This window comes from Equus caballus, chromosome 22 (genome assembly GCF_041296265.1).
Source record: "Equus caballus isolate H_3958 breed thoroughbred chromosome 22, TB-T2T, whole genome shotgun sequence".
Lineage (NCBI taxonomy): Eukaryota > Metazoa > Chordata > Mammalia > Perissodactyla > Equidae > Equus > Equus caballus.
Genome location: NC_091705.1, coordinates 36,873,975 through 36,893,837, shown reverse-complemented (window position 1 = coordinate 36,893,837; position 19,863 = coordinate 36,873,975). Strand labels below are relative to the sequence as shown.

Sequence of the window (19,863 nt, the reverse complement as noted above, 5' to 3'; positions counted from 1 at the left end):
CTCTCCTGAGGCACCGCAGAGACTAACTGGGCATGACGGTCTCCCAGCATGGTCCTTCCAGCTGGGACCTTTTGTGGTTTTTAAATTCTACGATGGATGTTGAAACTTGGATGCCAATGGGGCCAGGAGGGTCCCGTAAATGGGTTACTCAGGCCAGGCAGGGGCTGCGGATGGGCTGGAGAGCGTGTCCCCTCCCACCTCCCTCCCCCCCGCCCCTGACCAGGGCCATCACTCCTCGGCTCCTGTGGATTGCTGCCACATGGGAACGCAGGGTTACCAGATTTTCTAATTTTTCAAGAAGAGTTGGAAATCTAGATTGTTTTGGTCTGTGCAATCTCCTGATTTTTAAATTCACATTTTTTCAAATACTTGAGGGACCAAACAAAAATGTCTGCAGGCTGCATTTGGCGGGTGGCCACCGGTTAGGAATTTTTTGTTTTCATACTATTTTCCTTCCTTCCTTCCGTCACTCAGCAAATATTTATTTGACGCCTACTGAGTGTGGGGCACTGTTCTATTCACTGGGGATAAAGCAATGAACAAAACAGAAAAATCCCAGTGCCTGTCGTCATACAGCTTTCATTCTAGGCGACTGTCCTGATACATCCAGGCAACAAATATTTATTGAGTCACTCTGGCCCTGAGCTTAGCTGGGTCAATAAAAAATGTTCATGGTCCCTGCCCTTGTGGTATGTATGGCATGGAAGGAAGACAGACAATAAGTGCATAATTATAACACAAATGAAAAACATAGTTATGGGGAGAGACGCAATTTAGATGGAGGAGAGCGGTTAGGAAAGTCCCCTTGGAGGAAGCTATATTTAAAACGAGAACTGAAAGACAAGTAAGATTTGATCCAGTAAAAGAACTTTCTAGAACATTCTGGATTATCTCAGAGGTTTCTAGAGTGCCCCGCCCTCGTGTCCCCTCAGCTGTTGCTATTCTCATACATGCAGTGGTTTTCTACTGTTAGCACCTGCGAGTCCTGCCCCAGGGCTTTCTCGGGGCAGGCCAGCAAGGCCGGGAGATAAGGTTCCTAGGAGAAGCCCTCAGCCCATGATGGAAGGGGATTTGTGGATAAATATCCCAGCATCCTTGCTCCTTGGGTGGGTCAACTCTGAGGTTTGTTCTAGAGTCTCCCAGGGGTCCCTGGTGGGGCTGAGCCCCAGTTACCACAGCATAACTATTTCTGTACCCTGTATTGGCCACCTTCCCTTCCCTGTCTCAGTTTCCCACTCTGTACCAGGTGCTTCCCCCAAATAAACCACCTGCACTCACTCCTTGTCTCAGGCTCTGCTTCTGGGAGGAGCCCAGCAGCAATGGGGGGGAATGTGGCAGGCACGAGGACAGAAAGCAACTGAGGACAAACAGTAGGAAACAGAGCCGGAGAGCTCATGAAAGACCCTGGAAGGTGGAGTCAGGAGGTAGGGCGGGAGAGAGGGAGCAGGCAATAAGGAATGACATGGACCGGGTGGCATGGGGCCCAGAAAGGAGCTCTGGGCTTTCTCCCTGTCTTCAGGGAGCGCACAATTCGGTTTAAGGAGTGATGGTGAGACACAGACACAAAAACCATCCCCAAGATTACAAAGCCCTCGGGATCCATGAGAACTGAACTGTCGCATGGGACTGTAGAGCTTCAGAGGGCTCTCTCCAAGGGCAAGAAGAGCCAAGGGACGCTTCTTAGGGGAGGTGACTTTACTGGAGAGGTTAAAAACCCAACAGAACACCAAGACCTAGTGGGCAACCCATTACTCTAGCCCCTTGGGGGCGGCCCAACTTTTCACAAAGGCTGCCAGGCCCACGCCTTGGGCTTTTCAGCAGCTCTCCACTCTGCCATCCTTTACCTAAGCTGTGCACGGTCCAAAAACGCACGCCGGATTTCCCGCAGCACTGCTAGACGTATTAACGGCATTCCTACGCGGCAAGAGATTTCTGCACCACCAACACCATTTTTAGACTCTTTACAACCTAATGGCAGACGATAAATCTATGTTGCTAATTACACATCCAGCTTGTTATAACCCCCATAAAAACCACGAGCAGCTGGAAAAGCTATGAGGTGATGTCAAATCATATTCCTGGTCTCTAAACAGAAACAGAAATATTTTCCAGGCGCTGGTAAGTCGCCTGGTTCCTACCCAGGCGTGGAAGCGGCTGCCAACAGGTCGCTCACTTCGGCTGAGATGATAACTGGCCAGTCCTCCCAAGCCCTGCCCCTCACCCCCACCTGTCTCCCCGAAGAGAGGGCAGCCAGCTGGAGCATCCGCCGGCGGTTGGTTGAAAATCCCACGGGATGAACGCAAAGATCCAGCAGGGTCTGGGTTTTAGCAGCTGGGGTCATTTTTGCGTTAGGAAGTTGGTTTCAACGTTTCCTCCATTCACCACCAATCAGCTGACAGCATCTGCCCAGAACTCTGACGGGCGGTTCCTCAAGATAATTGGTCCATGATACATTTGCAAAGCTGTTGCTAAGATCCACGCTGGGGCTGACAAAACGCCTCCCCCTTGTCTCAGAAAAACGGAAGGAAAATTGAATTCATCTGCCGGAGACACTAAGATAAACAACAGGGATGGAGCAAAATCCGTTACCTCGTTTCTTAGCTGAGATGACTGTTTTTGGCTGCCGTGTATCCTAGCCCCCTTAGGAGGGAAACAACTAAAGACTATGTGGGAGCTTACATCCTATCAAGTGGATGTTGAAGGCTTCATGGGTTGGAAGAAAAGGCGTGGGAGACAGTAGAAGGGAAACTAATTAAATTTTCACATGTCCAGGGAAAATTCTGTAGGAGTTCTCAAACCTGGGCTGACCCAAGGGGGCAGCTTTTGTTGGAGAAGCTGCCTCATAAACTGCCCCCACAGTTCCCGGGACAAAGCAGCTGGACAGACTGTCTTGTGGGAAAAAAAAAAAAAGAGAGAGAAAATGGATTCTTACCTTCCCATATCTGGATGCAAAAGTCCCCGTGAGTAAGGAGTGAAAAATAATTATTGTCTCGTCCAGATCCCACACGAACACACGCTGTGATGAAAGAGAGGAAGAGAATGGAGACAAATGGACTTGCCTGCATCTGACTTAACGTCTGCAGAGATTAATTGCCTGGGAGGAAAGAGAAATCTTGAAAAACATTATCTTTAAGTTATAAAACATGCGACCCACTGATGCGTCCTGGAGCCCCCATCCAACCTCCGCTGTGCAAAGTATATTCGGATGGCCAGTGTCTGAGCTCCTATCAACGCGAGAGACGCCAGAACCGAGAAGCCTGTTCTTGCCTTGCATATAAAACCTCAAAAAAGGAGGAGTTCAGTCCAAAAACAACAATAAAAGTCACATAACTCATTTGACGAAATGAAATACTACCATTTTGCACTCACTGCTCGCCATAAGCCCAACTACTTCTAACCATTTCTGTTTCGAGCAATTCTGGTGATCACCTCCATAACTCTAACACACACACTTAGACCTTATCGATTTGCCAGCTTTAGACAATGTCTTTTGACTGGGCAATGTGAAAGATGAGGGTTTTGCTCATGGTAATTTCCCTCATGTCTCTTGAACTTTATATTTTTCACATATGTGAACCTTTCTATTTCCAATTCCATGCGCTTTTGACATTCTCCCTTCGCTAAACCGGTAAACCCCATAAGGAAGATACGGGTGTCCACCCTTTCTCCTGCCTCCTCCTCTCTCTAATACCCATCAGCCTGAGCTTACTTTTCATCGTCAGTGTGGATGCACTGGTGTGTGAATTTGGTTTTATAACTATACTGAAGTCTTCTGTGTTCTGTCCATATGTAGATTTTAAAAGTTGGTAACCAGTAAACAGCATTTCTATCTTGAGATTACCGTTTGCTGCAGAGCCAAGTAATGAGCTAGGATTTCACTTCCTTCTCTAGGTGTCCAATGTCTTAACCCCGGAGTCACTTTAAGGAGATTGTTCCTATCATCAAGGTCATGTGCATTCTCCTTTCTTGCACTCTATCCCGAATAAATCATGCCATATTTGTTACATAGGAATCATGCCTGTCTGGTATCACTTTTTTCTGTTTTCTAGAGTTTATGAATCACTTTAATTATTTTCTTGTTTGCAATAATGTGCCTTCATGATGATCTCAAATTCAGCCACATCCTCCATATTAAAGATGCTCATCCTCAGTGACAGCATGCTCCAGTGTGGACTGGATCATTTTTAGGCTTTCCTACATAGCTAATATGATGAGACTTCCCTTTACTGCATTTCTGGGTCAAATCCACTGTTTCCTGGATCCCGAGTCTCTCTCTTTCTTGGTTTTCTTCCTTGTTTTGCTTGAGTACATCCTTAAGTTGCTCCTTCTGAAAGGATGGATGGAAAGTAATCTTCCCGAATGCTTGAAAATCTGATGTTGTCTTTATTTTGCTTTATGGTTCCACTGGGTGCAGAATTCCAATTGGAAAATAATGTCCTCTAGATCTTGGAAAGAATTCCTCCACTATCTTATAGTGTCCAGCAGGATTGATGCAAAGTCTGATGTTTCACTGATCCTCACTCCTTCATAGCTCTTACTTTTTCCTCCCTTGGAGTTTTTAGGATCTTTTCTTCATACTTGGTATCCTCAAGTCCCATGAGGACACATCTAGGGGTAGTCTCTTTTCATTCATCCTGTCAGCACTCAAGCATTTCCAATCCTATTCCTTTAAATAATCTATTCCCATCTTTTCCACTGTTCTCTCTTTCTCGAATTCCCTGTAGTCAAATTAGACTTTTCATATTGATATTGCTTATCCTTTAAAAAATATATTTTCTATAATTTTTGTCTTTTTGATCCACGTTCTGGAAGATTTCTTAAACTTTTTCTTTCAACCCTTCTATTAAACTTTTGATTCTTGCTATCATTTTAAAATTTTCAAAAGCTCTTACTTGGCATCTGAGCGTTCCCCGCCCAAGAGGATCCACTTCTTATTTTATGGATACAAATCTTCTTAAATCTTTGTAAGAAAACCAGTCAGAATTTTTCTAAGTTATTTTCTGTTTCTTAAATTACCTCCCGCCATTTATTTAGTTAGCTTGGCCTTTATTTTTCATGCTGTTGGTTTTCCCCATTTTTCTGGAGATCATTATTTTTAAGAACAAAGGGACTGACTGATCATTTATGTAGCTGGGGTTGGCGGGGGCAGGTGTACCTACTCAGTCCGCCATCTTGAATGGGCCACATCTGACAACTCTCTGGAAGCCAGTGGCTGTATCTACACATTGGCATTTGCCATGCCTTTAAAAGGAGAGAAAGGTGGGATCTAGAAGGAAAAAAGGTCAATCAGGGCAGAGGTTTTCAAAGCAATTAGCAGACCTGAGTATTATTTTGTGAATTTTTTTGTCTAGTTATATTTACATGTATGCATGCGCTGGGTCACAATATTAAGTATCATTCTCATTACGGGTCATAGTAAAAAAATGTTTGAAAACCATTGTTTTTGGAGAAAGCTTCTGGGGTCTAAATAGACTAAATCCTAATTTATCTGAACTGAGTGGTTCAGTCAAACAGAAATTTTGGTAAGAGAATTTTTAAAAATCAGGGAATATTTTCAAATTTAATGCAGATCCCATTGATTTATCTATTACATCCTCTCTGAAGAAGGTCTGTCCCTCTCCCCACTACCCCACCACTCTATCCCCCTGCCCTAGATGCCTCGTGGGTGAATTCCTGGTGGCCGTTCTGCAGGTGACCCCTGGCCTGCTGAGGTTTGGGCCAGGATGAGGCCCTAACCCCAGCTGGGTCAGAGGCCTTTCCTTGGGAACTTAAAAAATTGGGGCCTAGAAAGAAATTCATTGTCTTTGGGTGGCTGTTGGCGGCCACATGATCTGAAGGACAGGGAAGGCCAGTCTGCAGAAAGAGAGGAACAGGGGTGAAAGATGCAAAGACAACCCAACACTTGCTGGACCTGGTTTCAGATGGAAGAAGAGTGAGGGGCCTGGAGGAGAGCCCTGCCCAGTAACCGGTGCACGGGGGCACTGCAAAGACACTATTGTTTGGGCATTCTAGCACCTTCCCCATGGCACGTGGGGAGAGCAGGCATAAACGCATTTCCTTGCCCCGTCTACCTTCTAATTCCAGTATCTTGCTGACACTCCACGGTCCCCCTGCCCTTGGATTCACTGAGAATCCCTGTATCCTTAAAATAAACTCTGCTTTTTTGCTTAAGCCAGCTCGAGCGCATTTCTGGCACCTGCAGTCGAGGGATTTTAACTAATACACACTCAGAATATTCCTCCTTTCCACTTCTCTACATAATTTCTCTCTTGTGGGCTCGGCCATTAGCAAAACTGCCAAGACTTAAGAGGTGCGACCCGTGCACGCTGACGTTATGCACAGAAGTGACACGGCTCACACCTTTGCAACTGCGCTTGCCCAGTGGTCCTTACCCTGCAATCGAGAAGCAGATGTTTCCAGAATAATATCACCCCATAATCCCCGACGTCCATGCTACCTCCACCTTCTCAGTCTAATGGAAAAATGTCTCTCCACCCCCACCCCTACCAAGAGCAGAAAACACATTAGGGGACCCAATAGTTTTTTCTTTCTTTTTTTGTAATATGAAAGTATGTGTTGCTCTTTGTGATTTCCATCGCTCTGCAATGTCAAGCTGGTAGGAAATCCTTAGAATATGGGAGGGCAGAGAGCAAGGAAAACCTGAAGTCAATCAATTTTCTTCTGGCCTTTTGCAAAGGCCTAGTCCCACGGAAGGGATTGGGCAAAATCCCCGTGGTTTTGGGAGGTGGGGAGCCGTGAGAATTAGAGGAAAAGCAAGAACAGAGTCCCCTGGACTGAGAATAGTCCCGTCCACTCGCTTTGTGGCAGGTCCCCAGGATGGTCAAGCTCTCAGAGGAGGTGGCTGCTGTATCCTCAGGAGGCTGACCAAGGTAGGGGACAAGTGTGATGCTCAAAATATTTAACACCTTCTAGGACGACTGGAGCAGACGCCAGCCATAAACGTCTGCTACAGCCCTGCTAGTGAACACTGGCTAACTAGTACAGCCCTACTAGTGAACACTGGTGAAATATCAAATGCCCTGGTGGGAGGCATTTGTTGTGTGTGCCCCCAGCATCCACCGCCTTCTGAAAAGAGCACCCTCGTTTTCTTGCCCCTTGTATGCTGTTTTGGTGGGACTGTCCATCATGAGCAAGTACACGACCCAAGCCCGGCCAACGGGCTGCTGTCTCCGTGGGATCGGACATCGAGTGCAGCGGCGCTAGAATCGCAAATGGTTCACTCTCCGGCAGGTGCTGGTGCCCTGCAGGTGCCCGAGATTCCTCGGCAAGGCCTTGGTTACTGTTCTTTCTAACCCTGCTTGTCTCTCTTCCTCTCCACGTGGTTCCCTCCCAGTAAATTCCTTTTTGCTTAAGTCACCGGAACTGGTTTCTGTTGCCTGCAACCAAAGGACTGTAGCTAATACTCCAAAGCTCTTGTCCGCAATAAGGCTTTCTACGCCTGAGGTGTGGTATGGAGACCCCAGAGAATGGCTGGACTTGCACTGACCTCTGCAGGTACTGATCGAGAGGAAGGCAGCAGTGACCAAGCCACACTGGACATCGCAGCCTCTTATTCTGTTTTCTGAGACACTTATGCCCCGAGATTCTCATGCAATTCCGGGAGGGGAAAGGCCCCAAGAATGAGATGGAATTTCCTACCACCTTGGTGGGATGGGGCCTCAGAGTCAAATTACATTGATTTTAAGGAAATGATGAAAATGGTATTTCTTAGCATATCTGAGTTTGTGGGCTGAGCTTTGCAGCTAACCTGTCCAGGATTATGAACAGGGATGCGAGGATGAGGTATTTGAGTTTCTCGGCACTGACACAGGCTTTGCCAACACTACCCAGGTACCCACTGCACACTCAAGCCAACGAGTCACTGACTGCCTTCTGCCAAGAAGTATGAGCTGCTGCACACGCCCGTTTTTCTCCCTTGATAGATGACAGTTGCTTACATCTGTCTTTTGGGCGTCTATCTTGCCTCTGTCCCCACCAGTGCCCTCCCCGCTCTCTCATGCGTGCTGTTCTCTTCTGTTAGTTTGTTTTGGGAGGACGTCAGCACCTGACCACTAATCCTACACTTGCTTTATTCTAATAAGGATTGGAGCATCCCTGAGACCAGCTGTTCTCAGCCTGGGCTGCACTCTGGAATCACCCCGGTGCTTAAAAATACCGATGCCTGGGTCCCCCCTCAGGGAATCCAATTTAACTGATCTGGGGTGCAGCTGAGAATGAAGGTTTCTGAAAGCTCCCCAGGAGATTCTGAGGCGCAGCCCAGAGTGAGAACCACCCAAGAAACTCAGACTCGCAGAAATGACGCAAACCCGCCTGAGCCAGCCTCCCGTCTCCAGGTAGATAAGTATTGGCGCCGTCCTGGAACCACTGGGGTAGCGTTTAGAACTCCATCCCTCAATGTTTATTTCAATAGTCTGGGATGGGGCCTGGGCATCTGCATTTGAAAAAGCATCCCAGGTGATTCTATACCATGAAGCCAGGGTTAAGAACCACTCTAGCTCAGCTGGGAAGGTCCTTTGTCCACTCCTGTCTTTACGCAAATTCTCAGGTCCTGCCCCAAATCTACTAAACTGGAAATTCTGGGGGTGGGACCCAGCAGTCTGGGTTCTCACAGCCTCTGGGTGATTCTGCTGCTCCAGTCTGAGAACCAAGGCTCTTTACTGTCTCTAGGTCCCTTTTCCCAGCCTGGTCAGTCAACGGTGCTTCCGTAGGGCCAATATAATTCTCCCCTCCTTTTCCATCACGTGCTCTTTTCTCTGTTACTTTGAACACAAAGGGCCATTCTCCCCCATGTACCTGGCCAGGACTGTGCCCCACCTTCCTGCTCTGGCTGCAGGTGGAGAGGACATTTACCAAGTCACACAGAGGCCGTGTGGAGTTACCTCGATCTCATTGTCCCCTGCTGGGGAGGGGTCGCTGCTCCGCTTAGACCGGCCTCGGAGCTTCCCATCGGAGGCCCGGAGCGGCCGGTCCGTGTCTCCCTCTTTCGCCGGCGTGGAAGGTCCGTTGTGTGTGCTATATTCACCTGGGGTGGGGAAGGGAAGGGTGCACGTGTGAGAAGCTTTGTTGAGTGTCTCGTCCCGGGAAATATCCCACCAGAGCCGTCTAACCCCAGAGTGGGAGGCCTCGAGGGCAGCAGCGAAGGCAAAGACCACAGGGAATCAAAATCACTCTGACAGGGCCTTAAATGGCCTGCCCACAATCTTTCATTCACCCCACAAAGACTGACTGAGCAGGCACAGCTCCAGGCCCTGGTTCTCATGGCACCCAAATTCTAGAGAGAGGAGAGACATCAGACAGGTAAAGAGATAACATGCCGGCTGGGGAGACACGTTAGAGAGAATTAATAAACCGGATGGGGAATAAGGAGGGCTGGGGGGTTCCTCACGCATATGGGGCTGGTCAGGGAGGGGAGAAGGGGACACCTGAGCAGGGAGCTTAGAGCAGGGAGGGCGGGGCCCCTGGGGGAGCTATAATTACAGTGAACAGGGTTTTGTGTTACAACTGTCTATATAGCCCGAACCCTGAGAATCCCTAGACCAACGAGAGGAAGGAAATAACATTTGTACGGAGCTGGGCAGTGAACTCTTCAAGAGACCCCTCCCTTGAAGTAAACGGGGGAGTCGGAGGAGAATTCTCTAAGCTCCTGTCCCTCTGTGGCCTCCTCTACTCCCTATTAAGAGAACGTTCTTTAAGCTTTGTCAATCTGAGAATTAAATGAGATTACATATGCGAAAGCATCCAGCACAGGGCTGGCCATTAGGAGACGTCAATAAATGACTTGAATCGAGTTCTGGCGCGACTAGATCCATACACAGGATCAGTGAGAAGGTGCAGGCAGAGGGTGGGCACCTGCTGCTTCTCATCCAGGTGGTAGTTCTGGACTCGGGGCGCTGAGAGGCTGCCACATTCATGCCCTCGGGCAACTCTAATGACCTTGAACAAGTGAGCAGCACCCTCCCGGGATCTAGAGCCTCCAGCCAGCATCCAGGTCATGTTGTTTTTTAGGCACTGAAGCTTTAAATACACGGCTTTTTATTTGACTTTATTATCTTTATTTAACGAATGAGGGAAGTGAGGCTTAGCGGATGACCAAAGCCTGTGGTTACCCTGAAAATCAAAGCCAGAGCCAGAGCGAAAATTTGGGCCTGTCCTTGTCACCAGAGTGACAGAATTGTAAACCAGGGTGGAGCCTCAGAGGACATCCCGTCCCGCTTCTCATCTTACAGCTGCTTGTTTTCGCTTCCAAATGGACCCTGTGGACTCCATCTCTCCTTCCACCATCGCCAGTTCTTGGATCATCGAGGGGAAATGCTTTTGTCTAAAAATACTTGGCAATGGACTGACTTTTTTTCCTAACCTGGAAGGACTATTTCCCTCTAAAACCCAAGGGACTGAACTTTGTTTATTTAATATTTATAAAACTTCTCAGTAGACGAAGGACATAATCAGAGAAGACGTGACTCTGAGTTGTCAGGACCGCTGGGCCATCCGCAACTCCCCCGCCTTCTCAGGAAACAGCAGCAGAGACCCCAAATATCCATCCAGCAAAGACTTTGTTCTGGAGGATGAGGAACAGGCTGGAACTAAACTCACAGATGCTTAGGAGTCATAAATAAGGGTTATCCTGATTCAGCCGGCAATTCTAAGGCTACAGGAAGCTTAGAAAACATTTGTTGACCCCGTTAAAATCCAGACAAATATTATTAGAAAAGGGAGAAACACCAGCCACCTAAGAAACATCTAAATAAGGTGTATGGGAAGCCAATTTACTAGGGGTGCCAAAAAAAAAAAAAAACCAGTCCTGTTCCCAACCTTACACGTTCTTGAGAACGAAGAGGCAAAGCTCAAGGTCACAGTCAGAGGTACACAGGCTAGAAAAATTTATGTAGACCTTTCTTGGAGTAATTTCACTCTTTCTTTCTCCCCTTTTATGTTTCTACTTACATATTTTAACAGCTTTATTGAGGTCTAATTTACACACAGTCAACTATTATGTATTTAGAGCACACAATTTGACAAGTTTTAACATGTGTCTACGTCTATGAAACCATCACTGAAACAATACGTCTTTGAAAACCATAGTGATGGCTTCATCACCATGAAACCATCATCAGATGATGAACAAATCCAGCGCCTCCAAGATTCCTTGTAATCCCTTGGGGGTCTCTTCCCCCTGCTCCCCTCCCCAGGCAACCACGGATCTCCTTTCTTTCACTACAGACTAGTTTGCATTTTCTGGCATTTTGGAATCACTTGGTGTATGTATATTTCTGCCTGGCTTCTTTCAGCCAGCAGAAGTGTTTTGAGATTCGTTCAGTGTTGTTATATATACCAACAGTTCATTCCTTTGTGTGGCTGAGTATATTCGATTGAATGGATATACCACGGTGCGTTCATCTGTTCACCTGTGGATGGACATTTGGGTTGATTCTAGTTTTTGGTTGGAATAAAGCTGCTATGAACATTCACACTTTGCATGGATGTAAGCTTTCTCTTTATGAGCGTGACCACTAGGTCATAGGGTTGGTCTATGTTTGACTTTTTAAGAAATTGCTAAATTGTTTTCCAAGGTGGTGGTACCATTTCACATGCCCAGCAGCAGGGTAAGAGAGTTCTAGCTGCTCCCCATCCTTGCCAACCTTTGGTATGGTCAGTCTCTGTGACTATAGCCATTCTACGGGTCAGGTGTAGCATCTCATTGTGGATTTAATTTGCATTTCCCTAATGACTATTGATCAGCATCTTAATCATGGTTTTTTTTGTCATCCGTCTATCTTTGGTAAAGTGTCTGTTAAAATATTTTGCCCGTTTCTTTATTAGGCTATCTGTTTTCTTATTACTGGGTTTTGAGAGTTCCTTACATATTCTGGATGGTCACTTTTATGTGTCAACTTGACTGGGTTAAGAGATGCCCAGATAGTTGGTAAAACCTTATTTCTGGGTGTGTCTCTGAGGGCATCTCTGGAGGAGACTAGCATTTGAATCAGTAGACCGAGTAGAGAAGATTGTCCTCACCAATGTAGGTGGGCATTGTCCAATCCACCGAGGGCCCAAAGAGAACAAAAAGGCAGAGGAAGGGCGAATTCTGCCTCTTCTTGAGCTGGGACGTCCATCTTCTCCTGCCCTCAGACATCAGAGCTCCTGGTTCTCGGGCCTTCTGACGTGGACTGAATTATACCAGCGGCCTTCCTAATTCTCCAGCTTGCAGAAGGCAGATTGTGGGACCTCTTGGCCTTCATGACCACACCAGCCAATTCTTATAATAAATCTCCTCTTATCTAAACGTATATGTATACTACTGGTTCTGTTTCTCTTGAGAACTCTGACTCACACAACTTACCTTAACAGATATCTGCTTTGTAGTTACTTTCTCCCAGGCTGTGGCTTGTGTTTTTACTCTCCTAACCATGTCTTTTGAAGAACAAAAGTTTTAAGTATTAGGGGACAGCCCAGTGGCACAGTGGTTAAGTTTGCACGTTCTGCTTCGGTGGCCGGGGTTTTGCCGATTCAGATCCCAGGTGCGGACATGGCACCACCTGTCAAGCCATGCTGTGGCAGGGGTCCCACATATACAGTAGAGGAAGATGGGCATGGATGTTAGCTCAGGGCCAGTCTTCCTCAGCAAAAAAAGGAGGATTGGCAGCAGAAGTTAGCTCAGGGCTAACCTTCCTCAAAAAAAAAAAAAGTTAAATTTTCATAAAATCCAACTTATATCATTTTTTTCCTTTTTGGATCATGCTTTTGGGGTTATATATGGGAATTCTTTGCCTAACTCAAAGTGACAAAGATTTCCTCCTGTTTTCTTATAGAAGTTTTATAGTTTTATATTTAGGTCTATGATCTATTTTGTCTTATTTTTTGTATATCAGGTGATATATGGATCAAAGTAGTCTTCTGAATCCAGTTGTTCCAGCATCTTTTGTTGAGAAGACTATCCTTTCTCTGTTGAATTGCCTTTGAACCTGTGTCAAAAGTCAATTGTTTGCTTACATGTGGGTTTATTTCTGAACTCTCTGTTCTGGTCCATTGATCCGCTATCTTTATGCCAATATCACCCTCTCTTGATTACTGTGGCTCTGTAATAAGTCTTCTAATCAGGTATTGTCAGCCTCCCACTTTGTTCTTCCGTATCAGAGACGTTGAGGTTATTCCAGGTCCTTTGTTCCACAGGAAGTTCAGAATCAGCTTGCCAATTTCTACAAAAAGGCCTGGGATGTTGACACAGATTGTGTTCAGTCTGCAGATCAATTTGTGGAGAATTGACATCTTAATGATATTACATCTTCCGACCGTGAACGAGGCATATTTCCCACGTATTAAAGTCTCTTCTTGAACTTCTCTCAGTAGCGTTCGATAGTTTTAAGTATACAAGTCTTACAGATCTTGTCAGATTTATCCCCAAGTATTTCATGTTTTTTGATGCTATTGTAAATGGCATTTAAAAATATTCTATTTCCTACTATTTGTTGTTAGCACATAGAAATATAATTGATTTTTATATAGTCACCTACTACCCTGCAACATTGCTAAACTTATTTTTTCCAGTAGCTTTTTTTGTAGATTCTATCTGATTTTCTACATAGGTAGTCATGTCATTTCACTTCTTTTTACTTCGTGAGATTTTGCTTCTTCTTTTCCAATATGGATGACTTTAATTTGTTTTTCTTGCCTTATTGCACTGGCTAGGACCTCTAGTAAAATGTGGAACAGAACTGGTAAGAGTAGACATCCTTGTCATGTTTCTGATCTTGGGGTGTAGCTGTGGGTCTTTGGCAGCTGTCCTGTTTCAGTCAGTTTGGGCTGCTACAACAAAAATACCACAGACTGCATGGCTTAAACAACAGAGAGATATTTCTCACAGTCCTGGAGGCTGGGAAGTCCAAGATGAAGGAGCTGGCCAATGGGGTTCCTGGTTTGCAGATGGCCACCATCTTGCTGTATTCCCACGTGGTGGAGAGAGTGATGTATCTCTCTTGTGTCTCGTCTTATAAGCACACTAATCCCATTCATGAGGGCTCCACCCTCATGGGCTAGTTACCTCCCAAAGACTTCACCTCCAAATACCATCACATTGGAGATTAAGGCTTCCATACACCAATTTGGGGGAAATACGAACATTCGGTCTATGGCATGCCTTTCTCTGATAAAGGAAGTTCCCTTCTACTCCTAATTGCAATTTTTATTAGGAATAGATGATAGATTTTGTCAAATGCTTCTTCTGTGTCTATTGAGATGATCTCTATTTTTTTCTTTCCAGTTGGTTAATACGGCAATTTATATTGATTTTCAAACTTTAAACCAACTTTGCATCCTCGGGATAAATCACATTAAGTCATTTTCTTTCTTTAATATATTGTTGGACTTCATTTGCTAACATTTTGTTTAGAAATTTTGTATCTATGTTTACGAGGGATATTGGCCTGTAGTTTTCTTTTCTTATACTGTCTTTGTCTGGTTTGGCATCAGGGTGATGCTGGCCTCAGAATGAGTTGGGAAATATTCCTTCCTCTACAGTTTTCTTAAAGAATTCATGTAGAACTGAATTTCTTACTTACGTGTTTGGCAGAATTAATCAGTGAAGCCATGAGGGCCTGACAATTTCTTTGTGGGAAGATTTTTAACAAAAGAATCAATTTATTTATAAAATATAGGCCTGTTTAGGTTATCTATTTCTTCTTGAGTGAGCTTTGGAAGTTTTTGTCTTACAGAGAATTTGTCCATTCCATCTAAATTATCAAATTCATTGGCATGATGTTGTTCATAAAATTGCATTATTATCCTTTTAATATTCGTAGGATCTGTAGTGATGTCATCTCATTAAAAAAATTTTTTTTTATTTGATAAAACCTCTTTCATTTTATTGGTAATTTATGTCTTCTCTTTTGTTTCCATATCAGTCTGTATAGAGTTCTATTAATTTTACTGATCTTCTCAAAGAACCAGCTTTTGGTTTCATTGATTTTCTCTACTGTTTTTCTGTTTCAGATTTCATTGATTTCCATTCTGATATTTATTATTTCCCTTCTTCTGATTCTCTGGGTGTACTTTGCTCTTTTTTTTCCAGTTTCTTTTCTCATATAGACATTTAGTGCTATAAATTTCCCTTTAAGTTTTGCTTTAGTGACATTCCATAAATTTTGATATGCTGTGTTGTGTTTTTATTTTCACTAAGTTCAAAATAATTTTTATTTCCCTTTGATTTCTGCTTTGACCTTTGGTGTATTGGTCATGGTTCTCCAGAGAAACAGAACTAATAGGATCTACACAAATATATATAAAAGGATTTATTATAGGAATTGGCTCACACAGTTATAGAGGCCAAGAAGTCCCATAATCTGCCATTTGCAAGTTGGAGAACCAGGAAAACTGGTGGTATAATTCAGTCCGAGTTTGAAAGCCTGAGAACCAGGAGGTGGAGGGGAGGAGGTTCAGGCCCTGCTGGTGTAGGTCCTGCAGACTGAAGGCCCGAGAGCCAGGAGCTCCAGTGTCTGAAGTCAGGAAAAGACGGATGTCCCAGCTCAAGAAGAGAGAGGGTTCACTCTTCCTCTGCCCTTCTGTTTGATATGAGCCCTCGATGGACTGGATGATGCTGCCCACATGGGTGAGCACAGACCTTCTTTACTCAGTCTGCTGATTCAAATGCTAGTCTCTTATGGAGACACCCTCACAGACACATCCAGAAATAACATTTTACCAGCTATCTGGGCATCCTTTAGCCTGGTCAAGCTGACACGTAAAAATAACCATTACACATGGGTCAATTAGAAGTGTGTTATTTAGCTTCTGAATATTTGGGAATTTTCCAGAAATATTTCTGTTATTTATTTCTAATTTAATTCCATTGTTTTTGGAGAACATACTTTGCATGCCTTGAATCCTTTTAAATGTAATGAGACTTGATTTATGAACCAGAATATGTCTATTTTGGTAAACATCTCATGTGCACTTGAAAAAAATGTGCATTTTGCTGTGTTGCGTGGAGTGGCCTATGGATAGTTGGTTACATCTAGTCTTTTCTTTTCACTCTAGTTCCCTTGCCAGAGAAAATGACTGTTAACAGTTGCTTTTGCATCCTTCCAGAAATTTCCTATGCAAATATGAGTATTAAACTAGTATTTTTAAAAAACCCAGGATCTTATTATAGCCGTAGTTTTGCACCTTGCTTTTTTTCACCTAACATAATAGTTCCAAAAGAGATCAGTATTAATGTAAATATATCTACTTTACTCTTTTTAACAGACGTATAGTGTGTCACTGATGGATGCACCATAATTTATTTAACCTGACTCCCGTTAATAGCTATTCAGGTTGTTTCCAGTCTTTTGCTATGACGATACTACCACAAATATTCTTTTTACTTACATCTTTGTACCTATGTGGGAGTTTCTCTTTACGATAAATTCCTAGAAGTGCAATAATTGGGTTAAAGAGGACATGCGTTTTTAATTGTGCTAGATGTCGCCAAATTGCAGAAAAGAGCCTGCCAAGCTTCTTCTGGAGAGATTCAAAACAATTTCTCCTTCTATTGACTGAAGCAGACGATCTAAGAAGTTAAAAAATTCCTACAACTTCTTTTTAGATAATTTGTATCATACTCAAAAATTTAAAAAGAAAAAAGTCCTGAAACAAGCACTACTGATTTGTCTTTTTCTTGAGTAACGTCAGATGTTCAGCTTTTGCTCTCTTCATCAGCAAATTGCCCTGCAATCATCTGCAAATTGTTGGGGCTTCAGATAACTGAATGCATGTCGCCGCGGACGGTCCTGCGGCGGGGCTGGGGGCTGGGCCTGGAGAGGAGCATCAGGACACCGTATCCGGGCAACACAAAGAGTCAACATGATCTGTCAGTAACACGGAAACCTCTTGAGCCTCTGGAGTTTGGAACCAACCACTCAAGGAGATCCTGGCTAATTTCAAAAGTGGTTTTTATGGGAAATTTTAAGACAGTGCATGAGTGTGTGTGTGTGTGTGTGTGTGTGCATGTGTGTGTGTGCACACATATTCTTACATGCTCTTCCTTTATAATGGACACTGGGGAAAAGAGGCAAGAGACCTTGGTTATAGCTGACAATTATTTATGTCATTAGATTTTATGTGAGCTTGTTAGACACACAGTAAAACCCATCTCAACCACTTATTGTTGAACCCTAGACCAAGGGATAAAAGAAGAACAGGAGGAAACAATAAAGAAAAATTTCAAAGAGGCACAATGAACCTTTATATTCTCTCCTGATGGGGAACAAAGATGACTTTCGCGCATAACCCAAATTCTTGGGAAGTAAGTCTCTGGAATCTGGTTCACCATTGAATTATAGATAGTGGCATCTACTTGAAGATTTCCTGCTTGTATTTCCTCTCTGCCCTAATTTCTCATTAGTTTTTTGTTTCTCTTTTGCAAAGCATTCCGAGAGGCCACTTTCTGAAAAGAGGGACGGTCGAAGACAATTCAGGATTATGACAAAGGAAAGTTTGTTAAATTTCACACCCTTCAAAGAAAGCGCTTTGGAAGCTGTTAGATAGATACTATGCACTCATTAAATACTCTGTGATGAGATCACAGTGACCAGAATCAATGCTCAAGCCCTAAATTTCCCCAAAAGTTGACTTAAAAATGCTTGGTCACATTGTCTCAATCGATCACCAAACCAAGGATAACCAGCCCACCCCCAGTGGTGGAAAACATAAGGGCTGAAAGCAACAGCTGCATAGAGAACCCCAGGAACGAATGAGGTGGGTCTTCACTATTGCTCTTTTTCTAACCATCAATCAAGTAATATTTATTGAATGAATGTCCACATACCATCACGCTAGCTTAGTTTCTACAAAGCTCCAGAACATCAGTAGGTTTCAGAAAAGAAGAAAAAAAGAACAAAACACAAGGATATCTATTTTTCTTTTGGACGGCCTAATTTACTGCTGTCATGTCATTTAATGTTGATAAACCCAAAGCATCTCATAAAAGACAGACATGTGCATAGCAGATTTGCGCAATGAATGAATGAATCCATAGGCTGGTGAGTTGCACAGGGATGTACATCACCAAAGGGCCAGGCTGTGGACTCTGCCACATGCTGCTCATAATCTAGGCGGGATCCATAGCAAAGTTGTGGACATTTGTGAGTTTTGCCCACTCAGTGCCTCTTCCGTCTTCTTCTGGGTATAGTGCTGTGGGTTTCTTTGGGAAATCACCTCCCGCTCACTCTCAGTCCATGTGATCTGGGTGGGGCTGACCCCAACTCCAGCTCTAGGTGTGGGCATGAGAACAAGGTCTGCTGTCCTGTCCTGGCAGTCCATCCCACCGGCCACAGAGACTGGTTTGAGAACGGGCATCTGACCTAAGCTGGGCCAATGGGAGCATGAGCTAGTACTTCTGCAGGAACCATTAGGAATGAGGAACTATCTCTCTGCCAGGGTGGATAGCAGGCAGGACTGGATCCTGGAGCAGCCGGCAGCCATCTTTGCCACCAGAGAGCCAGAGCCTGCTTGAGGGTGAAACGAACCCAGGAAAACGCAGAGCCAGAAGGAAGAGAGAGATGGAGTCCCAACAATGTCATCTGAGCCCCTGGACGCAGCCCTGAATCCCTGTGCATCTTGGTTACATACATCTAAAAACTCCTTTTTTTTTTTGCTTACACTAGTTTGAATTGAATTTTCTATCTTTGAAGCCAAAAAGTCCTGACTAACAAAAGGGTTTCCTAAAACTGTTGAGCCATTGGAAAGGCAAGTGCTTAAGGGTGTTGTGAAAGATTCTAGAATTCTCGAGGACCTGGATTAGAGAGAGAACCAAGGTTTGAAGGGCTCTGCCCTTGTGTTCTCAAATGGGTTTTAGAGAACACAGTCTCAGCTGTGTGTGGCTATGAGGGGCGGGAGCACTGGTTATGGAGTCCAGCGGGCCTGGGTTCAAATCCCAGCCCCACCAATTACCAGTAAGTCACCCATCTCTCTGATCTTCATGGTTCTTATCTGGAAAAGACGGGCAATTGAGCGCCTACTTTGTGAGGGTTATGACTTTCTTTGTCACAGCTTGTAATGAGGTATTTGTGTGGCCGTCTGATTACCGTCTGCAAAGATCAAGTCTACACCTCACTTTATTTCTCAAATTAAGGGTTACCTGGAAAACAGCGCATAGTTAATAAACATTTGTTGAATCAGTACGTAAATAAGAGATTAGAGAAGACCACATGGGTATGTGCTTGGCTCATTGTGGATGAGCAATAAATCCCAGTTCCCTTTCCTTGAGGACCGGGACTCAGAAAATGCAGCACCGACACGGGCCGGGCAGGTAATGAACGTGAGGGGAGCTGGCGGGACGTGGAATCGTGAGTGCCTGTCTAAAGGGGGCAGATATGACTCGGCTCCAGCCAAGCTTATCACTTGGAATGTGGACCTAGAGTGACCAGATCTTCTTTCAGGAGAAAGCAGAAATGATAATTTTTAGGTAAAAATTTCTGACTTTTAAACATGAGTGCAATTAAACACACACACACACACACACAGAAAGGCCATGAAAACCTGTCTGAGGGCTGGATTTAGCCCTTGGGTGACCATTTCATCACAATAGGGACCCATGTCCCAACCATCCTTCGTATAAGAGCTCAGACCACAGGGATGAATGACCAAATGACAGTGAGTGTACGTACCGGAAAGTGGCTCAGAACTCTGGTTGGGGACGTTGTGAGATGCCTCCTGGAGAACATAGGTGGACGTGGAGAGGGGGGACGGGCAGATGCTGCTGGCTGGGACGTACGGAGGGCTGTAGGATGAGCTGTAATACTGGGAGTACTGGCTCTGGGGGAAGCCGGGGTAGGAAGGATAGTCCTGGAAAGGGACAGACACACGGTG

At 44.7% G+C, this 19,863-nt stretch overlaps 1 protein-coding gene across 2 annotated transcripts in view; it reads right to left on the bottom strand.

Annotated features, from left to right (window-relative positions):
- Positions 1-19,863, bottom strand: part of EYA2 (EYA transcriptional coactivator and phosphatase 2) — a 253,768-nt gene that overhangs the window by 78,975 nt on the left and 154,930 nt on the right. For both annotated transcript variants that reach the window (XM_023626655.2, XM_070247876.1), the window contains exons 7-9: positions 19,662-19,839; positions 8,901-9,043; positions 2,933-3,016 (exon numbers count right to left, since the gene is read on the bottom strand). In XM_023626655.2, coding sequence (XP_023482423.2) covers positions 2,933-3,016; positions 8,901-9,043; positions 19,662-19,839 — 405 coding nt within the window. The remainder of the gene's footprint in view (positions 1-2,932; positions 3,017-8,900; positions 9,044-19,661; positions 19,840-19,863) is intronic.